This window comes from Myotis nattereri, assembly GCF_964212035.1.
Source record: "Myotis nattereri genome assembly, chromosome: 14".
NCBI lineage: Eukaryota > Metazoa > Chordata > Mammalia > Chiroptera > Vespertilionidae > Myotis > Myotis nattereri.
In genome coordinates, this window is record NC_138089.1 from 25,863,465 (window position 1) to 25,881,951 (window position 18,487).

Genomic DNA, 18,487 nt, shown 5'->3' on the forward strand with positions numbered 1-18,487 from the left:
GCTCAGTGGATAGAGCGTTATCCTATGGACAGAAGAGTCCAGGGTTCGATTCCTGTCAAGGGCACAGAGAAACACATTAATTGGTTTCCCAATATTTCTCTCTGTCTTTCCCTCCCTCTTCTACTCTCTCTAAAAATCAATGGAAAGATATCCTTGGGTGAGGATTTAAAAAAAAAAAAGTAAATAATTCCCTTGTGATTCTCCAGAAAGAATAATTTATGAAATAGAACCTGAGATGATACGGGAAAAAGGTCAGAGATATAACATTTGGCAGAATATTGTTTTCACTAAGAAAAAGGGAAGAATAGAGGAAAAATAGGGAGATTGAAGAGACATGTTATGATGACTAAGAATTTCTGCCCTTTTGGGGTCTTAGCTTAGCTTTAGAGAATCTGAGCTTTTGTGGAATAGATGTCTGCCTATCTGTATATGCTTCATATAAGGATTTAATTTTTTTTAAAGGAAAAAAATGTTAGTTCCTAACCGTATCATTTGCATTTTTTGGTCACAGGGCATTTTAGATTATCTGGATAAAATGTCCCCTCGGCAAATACGAAAACTCTTCTATCTTCTCAGCACACTGGCATTTAGCCAACAGCTTGACGGCAGCAGTCACATCCAGGTAAGGGGAAGTGTGTTGAGAAAGAATCTTAAACCTTTTTAATTGTAATTTACTGAAAGAAAAAAAAAATAAATCCAGCCTGTGTTGTAGGCGAAATAGAGTACATAGTCATAGTCCCAGCATTTGTTTATTATTTTCTTACCACAAACATTAAGTGCTTACTGTGGAGCAAGCACTGAGATGTTAGGTGTATTAGACCTTCTGTGTGGAAATGGGTCTATATCAGCTAACTATGAAACTAAGAAAAGTAGTTTGTATTCTGCACTGAGTGCCTGGGGGCACAGAGCATTCTACATCATCTGAGCTTGTTTTCTTTTGTGAACACCATTCATTGAAAAAGCCAGGCAAAGGACTAAAATAAGAAATTAGGTTAGAACAGTGGTTCTCAACCTTCTGGCCCTTTAAATACAGTTCCTCATGTTGTGACCCAACCATAAAACTATTTTTGTTGCTACTTCATAACTGTAATGTTGCTACTGTTATGAATCGTAATGTAAATATCTGATATGCAGGATGGTCTTAGGCGACCCCTTGGAAAGGGTCGTTTGACTGCCAAAGGGGTCGCGGCCCACAGGTTGAGAACCACTGGGTTAGAATCTTAACACATGGTTCTTTTGTATCTTTGGTGCCACCCTGTGGCAGTAATCCATACTAAATTATGAACAACCAACACCCTTTAAAAATTAAAAAAATAAATAAATTGGCTAGGTAATATGCACATGATACAAAATTCAAAAGGTATGGGAAGGTAGTGAAAAATAAGTCTCTCCTCTCAGTCCTCTAGACATCTAGTTCTCTTTTTTTTTTTTTTTTTTTTAAATATATTTTATTGAGTTTTTACAGAGAGGAAAGGAGAGAGATAGAGAGTTAGAAACATCAATGAGAGAGAAACATCGACCAGCTGCCTCCTGCACACTCCCCACTGGGGATGTGCCCGCAACCAAGGTACATGCCCTTGACCGGAATCGAACCTGGGACCTTTCAGTCCGCAGGCCAACGCTCTATCCACTGAGCCAAACCGGTTTCGGCAACATCTAGTTCTCTAAAGACAATCACTGTTACTATTTTATAGCTTTCTGAGATGTTCTGAGCATTTACAAATTTGTATTTATCTATTATTCTACTCCTTACCCTCTTATTTTGCATCCTGAACATCTTTTTCATATAGCAGTATGTTTTGGAGATAGCTTCATATCATTAATTTAGAGCTATGTCATTACTGTTTTAAATTGTGGTATATACATAACATAAATTTTATTATTTTAACCATGTTTAAATATACAATTCAGTGGCATTAAGTACATTCACAATGTTGTACAGCAGTCACCACTACCTGTATTCAGAATTTTTTCATCATCCAAAACAAATTCGGTATCTGTTAGGTGATAATCTTCCATTTCCCTTCTCTCTAGCCCCTGGTAATCTCTAATCTACTTTCTTTCTCTGAATTTACATATTAGGTACCTCATTTAAATAGAATCATACAATATTTGTCTTTTTGTGTTTGGTTTATTTCACTTAGCATAATATGTTCAAGGTTCATCTATGTTGAAGACTATATTAGAACTTCATTCCTTTTTATGGCTCGAATAAAAGTCCATTTTATGTGTATTAAGGTATATACCACATTTACTTTATCCATTCATTCATTCATGTACACTGGGCTTTTTCCATCTTTTGACTATTGTGAATAATAATACTAGGAATGTAAGAAAGAGTACAGGTCTCTCACTGAGTCCCTATTTTCATTTCTTTTGTATATATACCTAGGAATAGATTTGCTGAGTCATATGGTGATTATGTTTAATGTTTTGAGAACCACGAAACTGTTTTCTACAGTAACTGTACCATTTTACATTCCTATGAATAGTTGAGGGTTTCCGTTTATCTGCATCCTTACCAACACTTATTTTTTAATTTTTTAATTATAACCATCCTACTGGGTGTGAAGTAGTATCTTACTGTGGTTTTGATTTGCATTTCCCTAATGACTAATGGTGAATATCTATGTGCTTATTGGTCATTTGTATATCTTCTTTGGAAAAACATCTGTTCACATTCTTTGCTCAGTTTTTAAATGGGTGTGTTTTTATTTTTTTAATGTGTAATAATTCTTTATGTGTTATGCATATTTATTCCTTACTAGATATATGATTTACAAATGTTTTCTCCCATTCTGGGGGTTGTCTTTTCCCTTTTTTTGTTTTTGGTGAGTTTTTTTTCAGAGAGAGAAAGGGAGAGGGAGGAAGGGATAGAAACATCAATGATGAAAAGACTCATCCCCTGCTGGGGATCAAGCTGGCAAACCGGGTATGTGCCCTGACCGGGAATTGAACCGGTTCATGGGTTGATGCTGAGCAATACTGGCTGAGCCAATTTCATTTTTTGATTGTGAGTATCCAGTTTTTTCAGCATCTTGAAAAGTCTATCCTTTCCCCATTGAATGGTCTTGGCACCATTTGTGGAAAATCAATTGACCATCTATGTGAATATGAACGTTTGTTTCTGGATTCTTTCTATTCATTGGTCTGTATGTGTGTCCTTATGTTAGTAGCACACTGTTTTGACTATTATAGCTTTGTAGAAATTTTGAAATTGGGAAGTGTGAGCCCCAAATTTGTTCTTTTTCAAGATTGTTTTGGCTGTTTGGGTTCCTTGAAATCCCCTTTGAATTTTAGTATGGGTTTTTCTATTTCTGCAAAAAATGCTATTGGGATTTTAATAAGGATCGTGTTGAATGTGCATATCCTAACTATTTCTATTTCATAATTTTATTAGCTGAACAGTAAATAGTATTATGACAATTCACATATGCTTATTGAGCAACTATCCAACAGTAACAATAATAACTTATTATTGAATATCTACCATGTGCCAGGCACTGTTCTAGGAAATTTCATAATTTGTCTCTGATTCTTTTATAGATGAAAAATATTGAGACTCAGAGAGATGAAATGACTTGCCAAAGGCCACACAGTTAATGACTGATAGAACCCTTGTTATTCTAGTTTCTTAGCCTCTGATATCTGTAGATTCTTTTGCTATACTATTCCTCTTTTTCTTTTCTGTATCATTGTCTCCTTGTAGGATGACATGCATCTGGTGATAAGGAAGCAGCTGTCTAGCACCATATTCAAGTACAAACTCATTGGTATTGTTGGTGCTATCACCATGGCTGGCATCATGGCATTAGACAGGTATGCATGGAAATTGGTCGGTTAACCAAGTTGCTGCCTTACAGAATAAAGTATTACATTGTGTAGACATCATTGTAACAGCAGATATTAAAACCACTAGAGGCCAGGGCATGAAATTTGTGCACTGGTAGGGTCACTAGCAGCTGCCAGCCGCCAGCTGGGGCGTCCCTCCCTTCCCCTGGCTGCCTGCCAGCACCAGGGCCTCCCTCCCTTCCCCTGGCTGGCCCGCCCCATGGTCGAACTTCTGGAAGAACTCCGATTGAGGGGACAGTTTGTATACTATGCTTTTATTATATAGGATAATAAGCAAAGTGAGCAAATGTTATTTGCCACTTTTCCACATTAAAGTCCAATATTTTTATATATATACATATGTATATATATGTGTATATACACACACACACACATACACACACATGCAAATTGACCATACCTTTGCTATGCCTTAAGCCACGCCCACCAGCCAATCAGAGTGACTGTGTGCAAATTAACCCAACCAAGATGGCGGCCAGCAGCCACGGAGCTGGAGCAAGCAGGAGGCTTGGTTGCCCCAGTGATGGAGGAAGCCAAGCTTCCTGCCTGCCGCGGCCAGCTCTGAGCTCCACTCAAGGCAGCAAAGTTTCAATTATAGAAGATAAATAAACCCCGGATACCTCCTTTCAGCTGGCCGTGGACATGGAGCTGGAGCGAGCAGGAGCTTGGGTTGCCCCTGGCAATGGAGGAAGCCAAGCTTCCCGCCCTCCCTGGCTAGTTCTGAGTTGTAGCCTTATTATAGAAGGTAAATAAATCCCAGAATAAAAAGAAAAAAAGGAGAGGCTGGTAGCTTCCGTCGCTGAGGGGCTTGGCCAGCCTGAAAACGGCCCTCAACCCCTCACCCAGGCTGGCCAAACCTCCATGGGGTGAGGGTCCCCACTGGGGGGCGCTTGACCAGCCTGCAAACACCATCAGCCCGTCACCCAGGCTGGCCAGGCCCCCCAGTGGGGACCAGCCTGCAAACACCCATCAGCCCCTCACCCAGGCTAGTCTGGCACCCCAGCAGGACCCCCAACCTGATCCGGGACACCCTTCAGAGCAAACCAGCCGGCCCCCACCCATGCACCAGGCCTCTATCCTCTATAATAAAAGGATGATATGCAAATTGACCCTAATAGCAGAATGACTGGGAATCACTGGTCACTATGACACACACTGACCACCAGGGGGCAGATGCTCAGTGCAGGAGCTCAATGCAGGAGCTGCCCCTGGTGGTCAGTGCGCTCCCAGAGGGGGAGCTCCGCTCATCCACAAGCCAGGCTGATGGCTGCCAGCACAGCAGTGGTGGCAGGAGCCTCTCCCGCCTCCTCAGCAGCACTAAGGATGTCTGACTGCAGCTTAGGTCTTCTCCCTGCTGGTAAGTGGACATCCCCCGAGGGTTGCCGGGCTGCCAGAGGGATGTCTGACTGCCAGCTTGGGTCTGATCCCCCAGGGAACGTGCCTAAGCCAGCAGGTAGACATCCCCTGAGGGGTCCCAGACTGCAAGAGGGCATAGGCTGGGCTGAGGGAACCCCCCGAGTGCAAAAATTTTTGTGCACCGGGCCTCTAGTGTGTGTGTGTGTGTGTGTGTATTGTTTTTTTTTATTAATTTCAGAGAGGAAGGGAGAGGGAGAGAGAGATAGAAACATCAATGATGAGAAATCATTGATTGGCTGCCTCCTGCACACCCCTCACTGGGGATCAAGCCTGCAACCCAGGCATGTGCCCTTGACCAGAATTGAACCCTTGACCCCTTCAGTCTATAGGCCAACACTCTATCCACTGAGCCAAACCAGCTAGGGCATTCCCTTCCAATCTTAACTGTATATGCCACATATAATTTTTACAGAATTGTGATCATAGTCATTGCAATCTGATGGTTAAAAACTAGGGATTGCCAAGAAATAAAGTTCTAGAAATGTTTCTACAAAAGGTAAATCCTGATTCTCCTGGGGTGCATTTTTCTGTATCTGCTCTGTCTGGGCACTAGACAATATAGGTTTCTTCATTGCTGTTATTCTTGTCTGGGACATGATGTTTAACACAAAGTCTTTCTATAGGTGCCCTCTTCCCCCCTGCACTTTGATGCCACAATTGTAGCATCTAAAGGAACATTTGATTTGGGGCTTGATAAGATATTGCCACTGCAAAATGACATTGGAGTTCAGTTCATGATCCCTGGAAATGATTTGTCAGGAATTCCTGAGACCTCAAAAGACATCCTTAGAATTAGCATTAGTAATTTGTAGAGGCTGAATAGTGTACTGGTTCATTTTCCAAAGCTATACTGTTTGCCTGGGGTCGAATACTAGCTCTATTTTTTATTAGCTGAATAATCTTAGGCAAGTTACATTACCTCTCTGTGCTTTTGTATTCTCACATCTGTGAAATAAAGATAATAGTATTTACTTTCTAGAGTTGTTGAGAATATTAAATGGTTAGAATAATGCTTAGTGCTCACTTTATGATTATTACTAGTTTTAGTGTGCCCTTAAAAGAAAAATCTAAGCCTGGCCGATGTTGCGTAGTGGTTGAGCATAGATCCATGAATCTGGAGGTCACAGTTCAATTCCTAGTCATGGCACATGTCCGGGTTGGAGGCTTGATCCCCAGTAGGGGCGTACAGGAGGCAGTCGATCAATGATTCTCTCATCATTGATCTTTCTTTCTTCCTTTCTTTCAAATATATTTTTATTGACTTCAGGGAGGAAGGGGGAGGGAGAAAGAAAGAAACATTTTGGAGAGATCAATAAACACACACCTCTGCCTTCCTCCAATTTAGCTCATTCTGCTGTGCACCTCTCTCCAAAATCAATAAAAACATTTTTTTAAAAATCTAAGATAGCCATTGTTTGTTCTAATCCACATTTTGTGTGACCTAAATAAATACTGCTCTGTCCCTTTTTGCACTTTTTTTTTGTTTGTTAATCCTCACTTGAGGATATTTTTTCATTGATTTTTAGAGTGTGTAGAAGGAGGGGGAGAGACAGAGAGAGAGAAACATAAATGTGAGAGACACACATTGATTCATTGCCTCCCACATGTACCCCGACCAGGGGCAGGGGGATTGAGCCTGCAACCTGGGACCCTTCAATCCTCAAGCCAACACTCTATCCATTGAGCCAAACCGGCTAGGGCCCTTCATGTATTTTTGTCATTACCCTCATCTCAGGTAAGGTGAGATTCTTAAACTTAATTGCCGGTTATTACAAATTATTACAAAAGTGAAGCTAAAATTTCTTCTTTTTAGAAGTAGATTTTCAAGTTTGATCCAAGGGAAAGCAGATCTGAGCAATGAACAGTACACACAGGTAAGTTATTGTAATGTAATTGGATATGTTTATGAGAAATTGAGGAATTGATTCTGGTTACTGTCAGTTTATCAGAAAGTGTGCTGGTTTTTTCAATATATGTTTTTCAGAACTCAAAGAGATTTGTACCACTCTTGTGGCACTTAGAATCTACTGGCTTGTGTTGTATTTATTTCTGCATCTGTCTAATCTCCCTAATTAAATCGTGAATTCCCTGAGAGCAATAAAGATGGGCTGTGTTTGAAGAATGACAGACTGATCAGAGCATGGTGAATGTGTAATTGGAAAGTTGGAGAGAAAGCTGTATTGGAGATAGTAAAAAAGGCTTTAAATGTGAATCAAAACATTTTAATTTTTTTCTCAGAGGTAGTCCTTAAGGGTTTCTTAGCCTAGAAATGGCATAATCCAAGCTTTGCTTTAGAAAAACAAATGGCTATGTGTCTTGTGGATTGGAAAAGAGGTGAGATTAGACAAAGACAGACTGGTTCAGATGCTCAGGAAAACCTGAGGTGAGAGGTAATAAGCACTTTGCCAGTGAAATTGGAAAGGGAAAAAACTAAGTGGGGTGAATGGTTTTAGGGAAGCAGTGGCAGCTCAAGGGCTGAACCATTCTTTGTCTTCGGGTGCTCCAGGTGACCTCCTTGTTGCAGTTGGTTCATTCCTGCAGTAAGCAGTCTCCTCAGGCCTCTGTACTGTACTATGATGAATTTGCCAACATGATTCAAAGAGTAAAGCTGGCTCCAAAAGTCCTGGTAAGGCCAAGTATCTTTTTCTTTTTCCTTTTTTAAATATATTTTTATTGATTTCAGAGAGGAAGGGAGAGGGAGAGAGAGATGGAAACATTAATGCTAGAGAGAACCATTGATGGGCTGCCCTCTGCACACCCCCTACTGGGGGTCGAGCCCACAACCTGGATATGTGCCCTTGACTGGAATCAACCAGGGACCCTTCAGTCCGCAGGCCGGCGCTTTATCCACTGAGCCAAACCGGCGAGGGCCCAGGTATCTTTTCTTAAAGCAACAAAGCATGAGTGCTGCTTTACTACACGTTCTTCAATCGCTCTCTCTGTTGTGCTGTAAAAATAAATTATCCTCTGAGCTCTAAGTGGGAAGGCTGTTCTGACTCCCCTGCCCCAGACCTCTCTCCTCTGAGGCCTTCTTCATATAATAATAGTAAGCATGAGGTGTTGATAGTGTTGATGTTGTTGGTAGTTGCCAGGCAGTGTGTTAAGCATTTTCTTGCATTACGTCTTTTCAACTTCATAATAATGAAGTATTGTTATTTCCTTTTTAGAAATGAGGAAATTGAGGCTTAGAAAGGTCAATAGTTTATCTAGGGCTCTACTGTCCATACACCATGGGCTACACAGCCTCTTTTGTTTGTTTCCTGAAGGAATGGGTTGGGCAAACCATCTTTAACGATTTTCAAGATGCCTTTGTGGTTGACTTGTGTGCTGTTCCAAAAGGGTAAGTACTATTTACTCCCTGATTTGATTATACTGGTGAATAAATTATGTCAGTAGCTAGTACAGATATCAGAATGCCCTTGACCTCAGCCAAATCTAGCCTATTCCCACAACTTCTTTCATCCCAAACCCAGCACCCCTGGCTCCAGAATTGCAAAATGTTTCCCTACTTTATCCTTTATCCTATTTCTCATTTCTCCTCATAATAGGGAGATTGATTTGTTCTAGTGGTTTCCCCTATAGACTTGTATACCCTTGAATTGAGGCATCAGATTCTGGTTTCTCTCCACAGTAACTATCCATTTCCTGTGAAAGCTCTCTATGGACTAGAAGAATACAATAGTCAAGATGGGATCGCTATCAACCTCCTGCCACTCCTGTTCTCTCAGGACTTTGCAGAAGATGAGGGTAGAAGGACTTCACAGGAATCAGACCACAAGTCAGTACACTTTCTTTCCTAAAACCTCTGCTGATGTTTTGAATGTTCACAGGAATTCCATAGTTCTTGCAATCTGTGGGGAACTTAATTGAAAAGGGTTTCTCCAAAGACAGGTAATATTTGGATGGGTTAGCAGAATCTTTGTTTTCCTCTTGGACCTTTTAGTTGGAATTTGCATTGCCTCATGACAGCCAGCAGGTTTCTGTGAAACTATTTTTGTTTCTGTTTCCCTCCCAGGAACATAATTGTCTACCTCTGCTATTTTCACTCCCTCCTTCCTAACACATGTCATTCATTCTACTCACCTCTGCCTTCCTCCAATTCGGTTCATTATGTATCTGCTGTGCATCCATTAAGTTCCTTGTCATATGTTCTTAAAAGTAGTTATTTTGGGAAAAATTTCTTTTATTATAAGTTTGGGCTCCCCATAAATGTGAACTAATATGCCTGTAAAGTCTGATATGGAAATGGATTTTTCCTTCCCAGGTTGGTCTCTCCATTGTGCCTAGCTCCCTATTTCCGGTTACTGAGACTTTGTGTGGAGAAACAACATAATGGAAACTTGGAGGAGATTGATGGTTTGTTAGGTATAGGACAAAGTTATCAACCTGTCCTCTTTGTGACCTTTCTTTGGTAAACTTAGGGAAGGGGCAGACCAGTATATGGTGTTTGGGGGAGGAATTCTCTTTCTTTTTCTTTTTCTTAAAAAATATATTTGATTTTTTTACAGAGAGGAAAGGAGGGGTATAGAGAGTTAGAAACATCGATGAGAGAGAAACATCGATCAGCTGCCTCCTGCACACCTCCTATTGGGGATGTGCCTGCAACCAAGGTACATGCCCTTGACCAGAATCGAACCTGGGACCTTTCAGTCTGCAGGCCGATGCTCCATCCACTGAGCCACACTGGTTAGGGCGAATTTTCTAACTTCGCAGAATAGTATAGCAGTAATAACAGAGTTCCAAAGACAAAATAATACATATCAGACTCTCAACATGTTAACAATCAATTGTTATCATAGTTTCATATTACTTTCTGGTCTTTGCTTCTATAGTTGTTGCTAATACTTCTTTATTATATTTGTTGACTGCTGCTAATATGGAAGTATTTGGGGACTTGATCTTCACATACAAGTTAAATGGGAAACTACACAGAAGGAGAGTTAGCTTTAGGGGCAGCATCCAGGTTCTGTTGACTTGAACCAAAGGGAGTAAAAAGTCTGTTTTCTTTCAGATTGTCCTATATTGCTCACTGACCTGGAGCCTGGAGAGAGGCTGGAATCCATGTCTGATAAAGAACGTTCATTCATATGTTCACTCATATGTCTTACTCTCAATTGGTTCCGAGAGGTGAGCAGAGTTTTTAGAACAGTTCACCTGTTACCTGTAGTTAGTTTCAAAAGGAAACTATTTTCTTGATTCCCACAAGATGCCCTAAAAAGTCTACGAGGCACTAACCTCAGTGTATTTCTCTCACTGTGTGTATCTCTCCCCACCCCCACCCTCACCCCCAATTATATGTATCTTCTTATGCAGCCAAATGAAAATACTAGAATTCACTTAATGTTGCCTATGCTTTACTACCTCCAACCCTTTCTCATAGTATTTTTACTTCTGCCTGGAATAATGTCATCTTCTTCACTGTTAAAAAATACTGTTTATCTTTGGTTAAGTACACACCTAATGTTTCAAATCAGTGAGATCAATTGAATGAGTTTCCCCATTCTTTTAGAACATATTTGTGCTTAATGAAATACACAATAATATGAAATATAAGGAAAGTGAAATGATGAAAATTATGGTATCATTTTATATCTACATCTCCTTTCTCATGCATAGTATCTCTGAGAAAGTTTATTTATTTGAATTATCTCTTCTTATCCTCACAATTATATTACGACATAGGCAACAATGAGTATTATCCTCTTTTAGTACATATGGAATTGTGGGTACAGAGAATTTGGTCATTAAAATTTATCAAGCACTCTACCATGCCAAATGCTGGACTCATTTAATTCATATAACAACTGCATTCCTATCTTATAGTTGAAGAAATAAAAGCTCAGAAAGGTTAAAGATTTGGCCAGGGTCACACAACCAGTAAGTTGTGGAATAAGACTTGTTTCACCAAAGTGTATGCTCTCTAGCCACTGTGCTATTCTGCCTTGTCATTTAACTTGTAATAAATAGAACTAGGATTAAGAGTCAGGTCTTATGAATTGGCCCAGGGCTTTTTCCCTCTACAGCATTTTGCTGAGAGTACTTTTTACATTACAGACTAAACTTACAGATCCTGCTGCTGAATGGCATCTTAGCTCTGGATGAACAAGGTTAAAATCTGAACAGTTCAAAGTATGAGAATATAATTTTTACCTTTGCAGGTTGTAAATGCCTTTTGCCGGCAAATGTCACCTGAGATGAAGGGAAAGGTGCTCACCCGGTTAAAGCACATTGTAGAGCTACAGGGAATCCTGGAAAAATACTTGGCAGGTAAGGGAAATATCCTGGTAGCCCTACTTGGAGAGCAGTGAGGAGATAAAGAAGTTAGCTTTTAAGCCAGGCTCAATGATAGCAATGAGTGTGTCCATTTTTCCTTCCATCATTATCGCCAAGAGCTCTTTCTGCTTAAAAAAATATAAAACATTGGTTAGGTTACTTTGCTTCTTTGGAGGTCAACTAGTAAGTTGCAGTGCCCTTTGACTTCCTAAACATAGTTATGAACCAGGAATAGAGCTGAAAGTTCATAATACCTCTGACCATTAAGTAAACTTGTCTTTTTAAAGTGTTAGCTTGGTTCTGTGGGGGAAAACATGGAGCTTCCTAAGTTATCTATGGCCATTTTTCTATGCCAAAACAGCCAGATGACTTGACTGCATCTTGTAGGAAGTCGGCCATGCTTGGTAGTTCTAGAAACTAGTTTTTAGCCAGTTGGGTAGTTAGCATTCCCAGTCTAACAGTGGTATATGGTTGTTATATATTGAGTTTCTTACTGCTATCTATTTCAGTCACCCCAGACTGTAGTCCTTCCCTTGCAACCTTTGACTTGGAAACTTTAGCTGTAACACCTCATGCCAGCACTGTATTTTCAGCAAAAATAAAAAAACAAGGAATTACAGGTAAGTTCTTACATCTTATTGTCTCCGTATGAGTCACATTGAATTGACCTAAGAGGTTATATGCATTAAGGCATCAGTATTGGAGAGATTATGTACTTGAATCCTTTCTTTAGCATTTATAATGAACTATAGTGTGGGGTTAGACAATTACCTCCTCTGACCCAGCTGGCATGGCTCAGTGGTTGAGCATTGACCTATGAACCAGGTGGTCACGGTTCAATTCCTGATCCTGGCCCATGCCAGCATTGTGGGCTCAATCCCTAGTGTGGGACCTGCAGGAGGCAGTCAATCAATGCTTCTTTCTTGTCATTGATGTTTCTGTCTATCTATACCTTTCCCTTCCTCTCTGAAATCAGTGTTCTTTAAAATTTACCTCCTATGCCGCTAAGGAGTCTTTAGCAGGTTGTTTGCTAAAGGCAGTGATATTTAGTAAACATGATTATTGATTCCTTGACTCACTTTTCTCTTTTTGAAACATAAGGAAGAAGGAATCGAAAAGCAGGTGGGAACAAAACATCCTCCCATGAGATGATTTCAAAGGAGGATGGTTCAGAATGCGACCCTACACCATCTAATAGAGGCCAGCTGGAAAAGGTATTGGAATGATGCATATCCATGAAGGTGTGTGACTGCCCAGTGAGACTAACAGAGGGCCAGCTTTATTGTCTGAATTTCACAGAGAAATGTTAGGGAAAGGAGAGGCAAACAAGCTTCTGTAGGCCTTACAGTGTCCCTGTCAGTAGCAGAGTTCACATTAGACTCCAAGTTCTTATCACTACCACCTTGTTTTTCTAATTATTTTCTTGAATATTTTATTCCATTTTTTGCATCCTAGCAGTATTTTGAATTCTTCCTTGTAATTATCAGCTTCTGTCTGTAGGTGTGGTTGTAAATATACTCCTTTTAGCTTCTTTCCCCTTTTCAATCCCAGATTGTCAACTTCTTGATAAATTGAGATAACATGAAATACTTGTAGTTTCTGGTACTTAATAAACAGTAGTTCCCTTTTCCTATAACTCTACCACTCACAAAGTGGATTTCATGTGTTTGTGATATTGCCTGAACCACATGGATCCTAATTATTTCTGTTTCTTAGCTACTGTTTATTGAGTATTACACTTGATCTTAGTCAAAAGCTGAGAAGCCATGTTTATTAAGTATTTATTATGTATAATTGATTCCTCTAATCCTCCTAAAAATTCAAAATTAGGCTGAGTGGCTGAGCATCGACTTAAGAACCAGGTTTCGGGCTTGATTCCCATTGTGGGGCATGCAAGAAGCAGCCGACCAATGATTCTCTCTCGTCATTGATGCTTCTATCTCTCTTTCTCCCTCTCCCTTCCTCTCTGAAATAAGTAAAATATATTTTTTAAAAATCCAAGGTTAGAAAAAAATCCAAGGTTAGTAATCATATTCAAATTTTATACATGAGGAAACTAAGACCCAGATAGGGTAAGTGACTTAGCCAAGGTCACATGGTTGATAGGTGCTTGCTCAAGGGCTTGAAGTAAAATCTTGTTTTAAAAAATTTAATTTAGGCCTAGCTGGTTTGGCTCAGTGGATAGAGTGTCAGCCTGTGGACTAAAGGGTCCCAGGTTCAATTCTAGTCGAGGGCACATGCCCAGGTTGTGGGCTTGATCCCCAGTGCAGGGGGGAGGGCGAGCAAGAGGCCAATCAATGATTCTCTCGCATCATTGATGTTTCTATCTTCCTCTCCCTTCCTCTCTGAATTCAATAAAAATATATTAAAAAAAATTTTTTTTAATTTAGCCCCGTTGGTGTTGCTCAGTGGTTGAGCAGCAACCCATGTATTAAGAGGTCACCAGTTCTATCCCCCAGTCAGGGCATATGCCCTGGTTTCAGGCTTGATCCTCAGCAGGGGCCATGCAGGAAGCAGCCAATTGAACAACATAGATGTTTCTATCTCGCTCTCTCCCTAACATTAATTAAAACATTTTTTAAAAAATTAATTTATGGCACCCATATGTTCATAGCAGCACAATTCACCATAGCTAAGATCTGGAAACAGCCTAAGTGTCCATCAGTAGATGAATGGATTAGAAAACTGTGGTACATCTACACGATGGAATACTATGCTGCTGTAAAAAAGAATGAACTCTTACCATTTGCAACGGCATGGATGGAACTGGAGAGCATTATGCTAAGTGAAATAAGCCAGTCAATGAAGGAAAAATACCACATGATCTCACTCATTCATGGATAATAAAGACCATTATAAACTTATGAACAATAATAGATACAGAGGCAGAGCTGCCTCAAACTGATTGTCAAACTGCAACGGGAAGTCCAGGGAGGGTTGGGGGGCAGGAGGGAGGGGGATAAGAGATCAACCGAAGGACTTGTATGCATGCATATAAGCATAACCAATGGACATAAGACACTGGGGGGTAGGAGAGGCCAGGTGATTGTCAAGGGCAGGGGGGAAAAAAGGACACATATGTAATACCCTTTGTAATACTTTAAGCAATAAAGCAATTAAAAATAAAAATTAATTCATGCCCTGGCTGGTTTGGCTTATTGGATAGAGCCTTGGCCTGCAGACTCAAGGGTCCTGGGTTCGATTCCAGTCAAGGGCACATGCCCACGTTGCGGGCTCGGTCCCCAGTAGAGGGCATGCAAGAGGCAGCAGGTCAGTGATTCCCTCTCATCATTGATGTTTCTCTCTCGCTCTTCCTTTCCCTTCCTCTCTGAAATCAATAAAAATACATTTTTTAAAACATTAATTTATTTTCCAGTTACAAGTGACATACAAAATTATATTAGTTTCAGGTGTACAAAATAGACATTTATATACCTTATGAAGTGATCACCCCAATAAGTCTAGTGCCCGTTTGACACTATAATGCATAGTTATTATAATATTAATGACTATATTCCTATGCTGTACTTCACATCCCCATGACTATTTTTATAACTGGCAGTTTGTACTTAATTTCTTTCACCTTTTTGACCCATCTTTCCCTACCCCCTACCCCCGCCCCATCTGGCGACCATCAGTTTGAAGAAGTCAGATCTTTCTGACCATTAAGCTCGTAGTTTTCTGTACTACACCATAATGCCTTGATCTGTCTAATAGTTCATCTCTAAGTAGAAAACAATCAAGAACCTTGATGTGTGATGTATATCCCAATATAAATTAGGTGCTCTGTCTTAGGAATATTTAGAGACTTTGGTGAAAGGAAATTGGTGATACAATGAAAATGTAACTTTTTGCATAAGTTAAATGCATGATTGCACTTCACAATCTTCATTAAAAATTAGACTAAGTAGAATCCTCATTTATTCTGTTGGTTGCTGCTACTTTCTCCCTAGGAGTTCAAAGGGAAAGAAGAAAAGACAGTGTCACTACAGAATCACCATTTATTATTCCGAGAGCTGGACATGGAGGTCTTCTGTATTCTGCGTTGTGGGCTTCTGACCAAGTTCATCTTAGATACTGAAATGCACACTGAAGTAAGTGACAGCGATGAGATCCCAGAATTAATCTTCATTCAGAAAGTGCCTCAGCTCTAATCTTATTTCAAAAAGAACACCATGACATTGAGAAAAGTTGGACTCTGGCTTCCAAAGCCTTTACGTGTGAAAGTAATGATGAATAGTCATCTTGATGTTTACAAGTTTTAAGTTTTTTACAATGTGCTAGACCTTATAAAAGATCATGCTAATGAGGTGATCTTATCTTAGTTACTAACTATAAGCTGTTTAGATTACTTTTGTAGAGTAGCTCTGTCTTGATTTATAGAGGTCAGTGCTATTTTCATGGCATTTGATCTGCATCCATGAGATGCTTATCAGCACTTTTTGTATTTGCCAATCATCCAGACATTGGCACTTCAGTAATTCATACCACATGATGTTTGCCTTCAGCTAGTTCATAATCTAATAAAGGAAGTAGACGTAACTAGCACTATGTGCTATGTTGATGGTCTGAACTGAACTGAGTACCAATGAAACTGAGGAGAGAATGGTATTTATGAGGAAGTTGGAAATGGAGGACATTTTCACAGAAAAGCTAATTTTTGATGTGGGATTTCACCAGAGTAGAGGTTCTCCAGGTTTAGTAAATTGAGAAATAGCAGATTTTTATAAGACAGTAAGCTCCTTCAGAATAGAGACAGTATCTTTCCCCCCGACCCCCTTCAATCTTTCTACATAGCTTGTACTTGGAGATTTGCCATAAATGTATACAATTTGGAGTAATGTATTTCACCAATTCTGTTTCTGGAAATGTACTACACTTATAGAGATCCTGCCCAGAGTTAACAGCAGCAAAACATTAAGAGAAAGAATATGAAAGAATTATTTAATGAACAGAGAAAAGTAAAATTCCCTTGAATTAGTCATTTTTTTATCTTAGGGTACTTAGGAAATGTACCTCGGGCCCACTGCTGGAAAGATACACAGAGGCATTTGTTTCTAGAGAAAAATTATGTCTTCCAAAACTATACTGCCTATTAAAATTTTATTTTGATCATTTGAAATTTTCTTTTACTTCAGAAATGCTTGACTGTTTGATTTGTTAACATAGCACAACAGCCATTCATTTATTTATTTGAGGTCTGGGAAATTTCCCCCCTTTTTAGTAATGGTCAGGTTCTTCATCCATTGGGAAGACTAAACATAAAAATGTGCTCCCCTAAGTAGATGGCTAGGACATGGTTATAGTTATTCTTTCCTTATTCCTTGTGATAGGCTACAGAAGTTGTGCAACTTCAGCCCCCTGAGCTGCTTTTCTTGCTGGAAGATCTCTCCCACAAGGTGGAGAATATGCTGACACCTTCTGTTGCCAGGAGAGTCCCCTTCCTCAAGGTAAGTATAGGCAGAAGCACAGGCCCTGACTTTAGTGGACTTGAAAACAAATAGGTCTTAGTAATGAATAAGTTAGCATTTTCTTTGGCATAATGTTTGCGTCACTGGGTAGCATGGTGGCAGCTTCATTGCCAGACCATATTCACCTTGTGTAGAAAGAAACTCTGAAACAGAAAACCAAAAGCCACCCAAAACAGGCAAGTATATTTCTAAGTGCCCAAGCATTCCTGAATCCTCTTCTGTACTTGGGTTTTGGTTTTAACAGCCTCCCAAACTAAGCCCATGCCCATACAAATGTGCCATAGCATCTGGTGAAGCAATTGGGTGGTGCAAACAACAAAATGTGAAAATTTTAGGTGTAAACATTTAAGCATTAACACACCCAGTTACTTGGTCCTTTCTTGTTTGTACTTATTATTTGCTCTATATTCTTATCAGCCTAAATTATTTCTATTTCTGTGTGAGCTTTATGGGTCTACAGAAGCCAATATCTTTGTTGTTTGATGACAAAGATCCTTCTTTCAGAATAGAGTCTCAGGCAAGCAGTTAAGTTGTTTATCTACCCTACCTGGTGGCATAGGCTTAACTCACCCCATAGTGAGCTTTTAATTTCAGGGAAGCTATCCAGCAGTTTCTTCCCCAGTAACTCTGAATTTATTATAGGGTAAAGGAAACCAGAATATTGGATTGTCACATGTCCAACAGAGAACTGGCCAAGAAATTGTTCATTGTATTATTCAACTGCTGACCCCAATGTGTAACCATCTGGAGAATATTCACAACTATTTTCAGGTCAGAAGCTTATCTTATTATTATGGAGACTTAGAAATTACTAAGTTAACAAGATACTTCATTTTTGGTTAAGAAATATTAAAAGAAAATGAGGGCAATTGCTGAAGCAACTGTCCTAAAAGCATTTTTTCCTTTTAGTGCTTACCAGCTGAGAATCACAGTGTAGTTGATGGTCCAGGAATGCAAGCTCAGGAGTACCGCCTACTGTCTTCCTGTTATCAGAGGCTACTGCAGATTTTTCATGGGCTTTTTGCTTGGTGAGTATGTGGCAGGTATGAAAGGTAGAGACAATCCAGTATGTACTTGCTTTACTTGACAGTCACCAAGGAACTGAGGTATAGAAAAGAAGGAAAAGGCTCCAAAAACGGAGGTAAATATGATGCTTTATTTTTGGAGTGCTTTTGTCTGCATCATTTTATTTGATCTTGCATCCTCTGTATCTTATGGAGTTGCTATTATTTACTTATTTGAAAATTATATGACTTGCTTTTGGCTAGCCAATTTGACCATCAGATTATTAGCTGAGTTTGTAGGGGCAAACTTTTTGTAATAACACTGGAGAGATTGTTACTTAAAAAGCTGTCATTAAACAAGCTCTGGATAAATTCCAGATTATGTGGTAAAGAACTGAGCACAGTTGGAGCTGGGGTATTTGTGGGTTCCTTCATGGAAGCAATGGGGACTTCATCTGGCCCTTGAAGGGT

General features: G+C 39.8%; 1 protein-coding gene across 1 annotated transcript in view; it reads left to right on the forward strand.

Moving 5' to 3' along the window:
• Nucleotides 1–18,487, forward strand: part of FANCD2 (FA complementation group D2) — a 64,141-nt gene that overhangs the window by 28,579 nt on the left and 17,075 nt on the right. The window contains exons 17-31 of the mRNA XM_081105685.1: nt 512–622; nt 3,710–3,819; nt 7,082–7,142; nt 7,775–7,894; nt 8,535–8,608; nt 8,900–9,046; nt 9,533–9,633; nt 10,280–10,395; nt 11,427–11,535; nt 12,051–12,161; nt 12,643–12,755; nt 15,495–15,635; nt 16,875–16,991; nt 17,655–17,783; nt 17,922–18,040. Of these exons, the coding sequence (XP_080961811.1) occupies nt 512–622; nt 3,710–3,819; nt 7,082–7,142; nt 7,775–7,894; nt 8,535–8,608; nt 8,900–9,046; nt 9,533–9,633; nt 10,280–10,395; nt 11,427–11,535; nt 12,051–12,161; nt 12,643–12,755; nt 15,495–15,635; nt 16,875–16,991; nt 17,655–17,783; nt 17,922–18,040 (1,679 nt within the window). The remainder of the gene's footprint in view (nt 1–511; nt 623–3,709; nt 3,820–7,081; nt 7,143–7,774; nt 7,895–8,534; nt 8,609–8,899; nt 9,047–9,532; nt 9,634–10,279; nt 10,396–11,426; nt 11,536–12,050; nt 12,162–12,642; nt 12,756–15,494; nt 15,636–16,874; nt 16,992–17,654; nt 17,784–17,921; nt 18,041–18,487) is intronic.